This window comes from Mchenga conophoros, linkage group LG18 (assembly GCF_057382185.1).
Source record: "Mchenga conophoros isolate Kocher_MC1m ecotype Shallow Benthic linkage group LG18, M_conophoros_male_GT1.1, whole genome shotgun sequence".
Classification (NCBI taxonomy): Eukaryota; Metazoa; Chordata; class Actinopteri; order Cichliformes; family Cichlidae; genus Mchenga; species Mchenga conophoros.
In genome coordinates, this window is record NC_140543.1 from 36,670,761 (window position 1) to 36,679,872 (window position 9,112).

Here is a 9,112-nt window from a genome sequence, read left to right on the forward strand (position 1 = left end):
TCTTAAAGGTTCACTCTGTTTACACATACAGATCAGTATTTAAGGTTTGACTCTCATCATCCACTGGAGCACAAACTGGGCGTCATCAGGACGCTACAACACAGAGCGAACGCCATCCCCACAGACACAGCAGCCAGGGAGGCAGAAGAACATCACATCAAGAAGGTCCTGAGGAAATGTGAACCAGCTGACCAAACACATCCTGCTGCAGGATGTTAACATAGCAGCACACTGATGATCCACTCACTGTGAACAACACATTTGGACCTGATTTGCTGCTCTGGTTTACACGTGTGTGTAACTCTTAGAGCTGATTGGCTGCTTTTTATGGGGGCTGGGTCTTTGGAAAGTGAGCAAACCACAGTTTTAGTAACACACCCTGAACTGCACACTTTAACAAACAACATGAGATTTTAACTGTAATGTAAAAATCCTGTGATTCACTGTTATTAAGCACAAACACATCTATGGCCCCGTTTCCATTAGTAGCTGCTCAGATCGACTCGCCACAGGTCGCCACGACTGGACTGGATCCACTGGTTTCCATTACACCACCTAATGTGGTCGTCTGAATACAGCAGAGTGTTGACTCACATCATTAGTAAGTGCTAATGCTGCTAATTTCCATCATATTTGTCATTTATTTCTCAGAGTTATTGAAGAAACAGTTATTCAGCTTCATTCCCACTGATCTCGACTACAAACTGTTTCACTTTGGTTTCTGTTTAAAGCCTCGATGTTTAAAACGTTTCCCTGTGATCACATTTGCACCGTCTGATTTCAAAGTTTGTTTCTTTTGGTCATTTAGTCCACAGAGTCCTTGGTGTTCTGAAAGGGACCTATAAACAAATGTATTAATATTAATAATAAAGTAGTTGTTGTACATGTACAGACCATAAACATGGAGTCCAGCTGTGTTTGATGCTGCTGGGCAGACTGACCACTGGGACCCTCTGAGCTCTGCTGCTCCACTCTGTGGATGAACCATGGACACACACATGAAGCCACTTTCATTATTAAAATGTGAATTTAGCCTCTAAAAGCTGTGTTCAGTCAGTGTTGCTGCTTCCCTGTGTCTGACCTCACGTATGTGCTTCTGAAAGAACTGTTAAAAATCCCGTAAACACTTTTTAACCTGTGAAAAAACCTTTTCAGAACAGTTTAAGCTGTTATATGTTGAACTCTTGGCTGACATCATATTAAATGCTGTGGACTCAGAATATGATGTCACTCAAGTTTACATGTGTGTGAAGGCAGACGAGTCAGTACTTTGGTGATACAGTGTAAAGCTGCACTGATTTCCATGAACACCACTGTGGTTCAGTGTTGTCCTGATGGAGTAACAGCAGCCAGTATGATCCAGGCTTTAGCTGCTGGGTCTCTGTGTGACCTCTCAGACTGTTTAACAGATCAGACACAAAGAGCATCAGAGCTGTTCTTTAAAGACAAACATGAACCCACTCAGGTCACACTTTCCCCACAGATATGAGCATCACTGTCCTCAAACAGCAAATGACCAAGTCGAACATTTGGATCTTTTCTCTTTCATTGTTTTCTTTTTAATGAATCTTTGTAACAATCTGAGGATGTTTCAGGTCATATTTATCCAGGAAACACAAACATGTAAAGGAGTCATCACAGCGCTCTGACCTCGTTGCTCCAGGTTCACCACTGAAGTCTGGAGGTCGACCTTTGGACCCGTCACTCCTCACAGACGGACAGCTGGACCCTGCAGACTGTGACCTCTGACCTCTGCAGACACAAACATGATTGAAGCAGCTGTGATCACACAGACTGCAGATAATGCAGCTGTTTCCTGTCAGTAACATCCTCTTAGATTAGAGTTCAGCTTTTTACAGGAAAACTGGACAAAACTGATTTTTGTTACAAACTCATTTTCATTTCCTCTCAGCTCACAAACACAGTCAGACAATCAACCAGAGTCAACACTGATTATAATGTCAGTGCAGAATTATTTCTGTTACTCAGTGAGTTCAGCTCTCTGACCTCGTTGCTCCAGGTTCACCACTGAAGCCTGGAACGTCGCCTTTGGACCGGTCACTCCTCACAGACGGACAGCTGGACCCTGCAGACTCTGCTCTGTCCTCCTCTTCCTCCATCATCATCTTCAGTCAGTCTGAGAGGTAAACCACAAACACTCAGTGAGTTCACATTAACAGGAGTAACCGAGTTACAGTCGCTGACCTCTGACCTGTCATGTGACCTAGAAACCAGGTCAATATGTCTGTAGGTTCAGTCATCCAGGTCATGTGATCTAAGGAGCTTGGAGAGAAAAGAGACGTCTTTAAGTTTCTGGAAGACGTTTCATCAGAGAAGCTTCTTCAGTTTTAAAACCAAATGGTGGAGAGTCCCAGATATTTAAACCTGAGACGGAAAGAAAGCATGTCGCTGACCCACCACTGATCATGATCAATGGTGGGTCAACAATATAAACACTTATTTCAAGGATGAAACTGTGAGTCTGATCACTTGAGCACAAACATCTGGAGCACAGACATCTGGAGCACAGACATCTGGAGCACAGACATCTGGAGCACAGACATCTGGAGCAGCATGTCGATGCTGTTGGTTGAGATGCTGAAGACTAGGGCTGAACGATTATGGAAAATAATCTAATTGCGATTTTTTGCCCCAATATTGCGATTGCGATGCGATATGCGATTATTTTTTAAGGTCTTTGTCTTCTGTATTATTAAACAAAGACAAGCAATACATCATATAGTATGACCAATACTATATTACATTAATTTTAAACTGTTCTTTCCTGGAAGACAGACCTCTGTTATGATGACATGAGGTGATGCATGAATTGATGACTGACATTTTTATTTAACTTCTTCAATCACAACAGTATATTTGAACATACACAATAGTTTATTTTTAGCTTACAAACATCTGAGCATAAAGTGCTGACAAGGAACCCTGGTGTAAACATTAAAATGAAAGTCAGTACAATGTGCAGATTGCAGAAATATACATAAACAAAATCAGTGGCTTTACCACACTCAGTTTTTCGACATCTGTGAACTACTAGACAGTCATTCAATTAAAAAATAATATTAAATAAATAAAACTAATAAATAAAAAATACACACATCTTACTGATCTCTGCAGTCAGTAACATTACACATAAAGTGCAAACATAATAGCAATTGTATAAACACACACAAACACGCCTTTAAAGTTTAAAGGCGTGAAATTGGACGGTCTAGTTCTGATTAGCGTCACCGCTGTCTCGGTGGAGTTTAATAAACTCGGCCGTCTGCTCCGTGCTATCTAAAATATAACCAGACACTGGTGTAAATTCTCGACTGTCTCATACTTCTGTTTAATAAGTTTTCTGTTTGACGTTTAGTCAGCTGTGTGAAAACCAAGGAGGAACCCACCCGGGGGATTAATAGTTTTATTTTATCTAATCTAATAACTTTAATCTCAGCCAAACCGATTTACTCACGAACAAACAAAACACTGAAAAAAGCCCAACAATAACATTTTTAGGTTGTCTAAGTGACTTATATATTACGTTTAACCCGAGCAGCGAAACTCCGCGGTGATCTGAAAATGATGTGCCGGGAGTTGTGCCGCTCTCGGCCGCATCAGTAACCCTCGAGCTCCCGGCTAGCTGTCGAGCTGGTGGGTAGCAGACGCCTCTGAAAACGTCGAAGCACTTTTGCAAATATGGGATATCTTGATAAACCGAGCAGATATTTGATGTTTACACAACTACTTTCTCGCCTGAAAATATGTTAAAAGTTTATTTTGTGACCCAGAAAGATTAATAAGAGTAATTTTAAAACTTAGTAGCGGCCGCCATTGCTGGAAACTGGAGTTTGGCTGGGCCGCGCTATGAATTCTGGGATATGGTAGTAATTTGGACAGCCTTCGGCGCGTCGCTGTGACGTAATCGGTCTACAAATGCGGCCTCAGGAGGATGCAGCCCATGAATTTGGACATGTCCAGAGTATAATCGCAGCCTTTGCGGTTAGAAAATTGCACTTGATCATGTCGCGATATTATCGCAAATGCGATATATCGTTCAGCCCTACTGAAGACTGAAGTCCAGGCAGCTCCAGCAATGATCCACTGATGTGGTTTTATTCCACGTATGAATGTTGTTATTGACAGAGATGAAGTTACTCAAAAAAGTCATTATTACACATGTTACATCCCCCAGGAGGATGTCTCTTCTCCCTATTAACCCTTTGTTTTGTCCAGGCTCCACCTCCTCTGTCCTGATTGGATGCTGTGCAGAGTCCGGCTGATTGGTAATCAGCAGAGCACTATTTAAGGCCTGTGGAGCTGTGCTTCTGGGCCCTCCGGCCATTTTGGTTGCCATACTGGTGCAGGCTTGCATGCCTTTGTATTTTGTGTGAGCATTATTGTTTCATGTTCAGACTGCTTGTAGGGGAGAGCTGCCTTTTGTTTTGACACCCTGTTTTCTCCTGTTTATGTGTTGTTAGGTAGGTTATGGTTATAGGTTGTATATTTTGTTTCTTTGGAGTTAGGTAAGTTTCTTTTATTTCTACGTCAGGGATGTTTTGTTTGTTATGTTGGCCTTGGCTCTCCCTGACGTTACACCTCGGTCTGAACCCACGTCCCATCACCAGTATTAAATAAACCTTTTAAATTTACCATCTTGGCTCCTCCTTCTCTATCCACATTTATGTTCGTCCCTTCAACCCCCTAGACTAGCCAGGGGACGTAACATAAATTGGCGGCTCGTCCGGGATAAAAGTCCTGGTTAATCCATTTGTGGATGGTGAAGGTTTGGAGTTGTTTGTTTCTGCTGGTGTATTTGGCAGAGGTAGTTAGTATGGCAACTGGTGTTTTTGCTTTGAGTGCATTTTTGAGTAATCCTTCTTGGGAGGAGCTAAATGCGTGTAGAAAACGTGATTTGTTTGCTATAGCAGCACACTTTGAGTTAAATGTATCAAGGCAAATGGTGAAAGAGGACTTGAAAACTGCTGTTTCAAACAAACTTGTGGAAGAAGGCCTGCTTCCTGTTTCTAAATCACCTCGTTTGCCAGTTCCTCTTGACAGGACCCCTAATGAAGGACTGAAGCCTGCTGTGTTAAAGGACCAAGGGCAAAACCCTGCTGCTGTGGAGCAACAAACGGTGGAAAAGTTAAGCACTAATGGCTCACCTTCTTTTGCTACTCCATCTTCTCCTCGTTCAAGACAAGAAGTATTACTCAAGGTACGTTTGGCTAAATTACAATTTGAGGCTCAGGATAAAGCCCAAGCTCGTCAGGCAGAGTTGGAACTTCGCAGGTTGGAAGCAGAGACAGAAAAGGTGTTAAAGCTGAAAAAGTTGGAGCTGGAGTTGCAGCTGCGTCAGTTGGAGTTACAGGCACAGACTTCAAGAAGTACTACTACTCAACCTAGTTCTGCAAATTCATCTGTTGGTGAAACAACCTCCTCCCCTGTAAACCCAGGTGGTTTCAATGTGAGTAAAAACATTGTGTTGGTACCTCCATTTCGTGAATCAGAAGTTGATACATATTTCAATGTGTTTGAACGTGTGGCTGCCTCATTGCACTGGCCGAGAGAAGTTTGGCCATTGCTTCTTCAGTGCAAATTGGTAGGCAAAGCACAAGAAGTCTGTTCTGCTTTGTCTTTGGAAGAAAGTTTGAAATATGATGTAGTGAAGTCTGCTATCCTTGCTGCTTATGAACTTGTTCCCGAAGCGTATAGGCAACGCTTTCGCAATCACAAAAGAACAGCAAATCAGACTTTTGTAGAGTTTGCTCGTGAAAAAGCTACTCTTTTTGATAGATGGATAACAGCAAGTAAAGTTCCTAACTACAACTCCTTACGTGAACTGATACTGCTGGAAGAGTTCAAAAATGGCCTGCCAGAACGCATTGTTGTACACCTTAATGAACAGAAGGTTTCCACTTTGAAAGAAGCAGCTGTGATAGCTGATGAATTTGTGCTGACTCATAAAACTGTTTTTGTGCAGAAACGTGAAGTTACCACCAGAGAACCTCCCCCACGAAAGGATCCTTCAAGCCCACGACAGACTTTTGCTCCAAGGACTGAAAGGGAATGTTTCTATTGTCATAAACTTGGTCATGTTGTTGTTGAATGTCCCGCTTTGAAGCGCAAGAACCAGTCACCAAAAGGAGTAGGCTTAATTAAAACCATCCGTGCTGAGAGAAGGGACCAAAGTGAAGGAGTTGATCCCTGCTTCAAACCCTTCCTCTTAGATGGCACTGTGTCATTGACTGGGAAGCCTGAGGATGAAAAACCCATTCGAATACTCAGAGATACGGGAGGGTCAAGATCTGTGATTTTATCTGATGTATTACCCCTGAGTGACCATTCCTCTTGTCATGGTAGTATTCTGATTCAACGAGTTGAAATGGGCTATGTCGAAGCTCCTTTGCATTATGTACACATCAAGTCAAAGTTGGTTAATGGCATCTTCTCTGTGGCAGTACGCCCCTCACTTCCCATAAAAGGGGTGCAGTTCATTTTGGGAAATGATATTGCTGGTGGAAAAGTGCAACCTGTTCCCGAAGTAATAAATGATCCAGAATCAAACTTGAAGAGCAACGACCTAGCAACATGTTTCCCATCTGTTTTTCCTGCTTGTGTTCTCACCAGGGCTCAAGCAAGACGTAAAGCTGCAGAAATTGATTTGTCAGACTCTTCGTTGGCTCAGGCTCTGGCTACAGATGATTTGCAAACCCTGATTGATCTTAAAAGTGGTTCAAAGGATACTACTGAGAAGTGGAAGGATCTACATCTTCCACAGTTAGACTTGCCAGTCACACGTGAAAGCCTTGTTACTGCTCAGAAGTCTGATCCCTCATTGACTAAATGCTTTACTTCTCTTTCTGAAACAGGAAATAAAAAGGCTTCTTATTTCTTGGAAGATGGGGTCTTGATGCGCAAGTGGACTGCCCACCCAAGTCTAACAGCAGACGTAGAGGAAAGCTGTTCTGATGACTGTGACTGGAGCACTACTTATCAGATTGTTGTGCCTCTTGAGTATCGTCACTACGTAGTCTCCCTTGCACATGAGCACCCTCTGTCTGGTCATTTGGGAGTTACAAAAACGTACAACAAGATACTCAACCATTTCTTTTGGCCAGGATTGAAGGCTGATATAGTTGAGTTTTGCCGCACTTGTAAAACATGTCAGATTGCAGGAAAGCCAAACCAGACAGTTCCTATAGCTCCTCTTCATCCTATACCAGTACTTGGTGAACCTTTTGAACGTGTCATTGTGGACTGTGTTGGTCCATTGCCCAAGACAAAGAATGGTAATCAGTTTTTACTGACTGCAATGTGTACTTCGACTCGTTTTCCAGAAGCTGTCCCACTCAGAAGAATAACTGCACCTTTGGTGATTAAAGTTTTGACAAAGTTCTTCACTACTTTTGGTTTACCAAAAGTAGTCCAGACAGACCAAGGAACTAACTTTCTGTCTAAACTTTTCAAGCAGGTCATGCAGACTCTGGGGATTAAGCATGTTGTGTCAAGTGCATACCATCCTGAGTCTCAAGGAGCATTGGAGCGCTGGCATCAGACACTCAAGGCAACATTGCAGAAATACTGCTTGGATACTGCAAAAGAGTGGGATGAGGGAGTACCTCTGATGGTGTTTGCCATGCGCGAAGCTAAGCAAGAGTCCCTTGGGTTTAGCCCAAATGAACTAGTGTTTGGTCATTCTGTCCGGGGACCTTTGAAGTTGTTGAAAGAACAGTTCTTGTCAACAGACCATGTTGTGAAAACTAATGTTCTGGATTATGTTTCACAGTTCAGAGAGCGCCTCCATAAGGCCAGGTTGGCAGCTGCAGAAGCCCTCTCCTCTGCTCAGGGGAAGATGAAGAGTTGGTATGATAAGAAAGCCGTTCCTCGATCTTTCAATCCAGGTGACAAGGTTTTGGTTCTTCTACCAACTGCTAGCTCTGCATTGTCTGCCCGCTTCTGTGGACCATACCAGGTGGATAAGAAAGTAAATGACACTGACTATGTGATTAAAACCCCAGACAGGAAGCGTAAAACACGCTTGTGCCATCTCAATATGCTCAAATCTTTTCATTCTAGAGCTGACTCTCTCTGTGGTCCTGCAGATAAGTCTGTGGCATCTCCGTCCGAGCCAATCTCATCTCCAGAACCTCTCTTGTTGAACTCTTCCTCAGGATTGAGGTCAAGTTTAGATGAAGACGGGCTCAAACTTTGTGATGCCAGCTACCAGAATGCCAGAATGCTTAATTCTGAGGTACTGTCCCAGTTGTCTATATATCTGTCTCACTTGACCCGTGAGCAACAGTTGGACATTGAAAGGCTCGTCACCATTCATTTAACACTCTTTGGGGACATGCCTTCCCGTACTACTGTAATAGAGCACGACATTGATGTTGGGAATGCCGTGCCTATTAAGCAGCATGCTTACCGTGTGAATATGGCAAAAAGGGAAATGATGAACACAGAAGTAGACTACCTTCTGAAGCATGGATTGGCTATCCCAAGCTATAGTCCATGGAGTTCTCCGTGCCTGGTTACGCCAAAATCAGATGGAACACCTCGCTTTTGCACAGATTTCCGCAAGGTAAATGCAGTAACAGTACCTGATTCCTTCCCACTGCCCCGTGTTGAGGACTGTATTGACAGCGTCGGATCTGCTGCTTATGTGAGTAAGCTTGACCTTCTTAAAGGTTATTGGCAAGTACCTCTGACAGAAAGAGCATCAGAAATCTCAGCTTTCGTAACACCTGATCACTTTTTACAATATACAGTTATGGCATTTGGAATGAGAAATGCTCCTGCTACCTTTCAGAGGTTAATGTCAACTGTATTATCTGGTGTGGCAAACTGTAATGTTTATCTTGATGATGTGGTCATCTATTCTTCCAGCTGGTCAGAGCATGTTGACACCTTAACCACTGTGTTCAAGCGTTTAGCTGATGCTTCCTTGACCCTCAACTTGGCTAAATGCGAGTTTGGTAAGGCTACAGTGACCTACCTTGGAAAGGAAGTTGGGCAGGGCAAGGTTCGCCCAATCAGTGCAAAGGTTAATGCCATTCTTAACTTTCCTGTGCCAACAACACGCCGTGAGCTGCGCAGATTTCTGGGGATG

General features: G+C 43.1%; 1 protein-coding gene across 1 annotated transcript in view; it reads right to left on the reverse strand.

Moving 5' to 3' along the window:
* Positions 1-9,112, reverse strand: part of LOC146554348 (protein NLRC3-like) — a 34,969-nt gene that overhangs the window by 23,385 nt on the left and 2,472 nt on the right. The window contains exon 3 of the mRNA XM_085253234.1: positions 895-973. Coding sequence (XP_085109360.1) covers positions 895-973 — 79 coding nt within the window. The remainder of the gene's footprint in view (positions 1-894; positions 974-9,112) is intronic.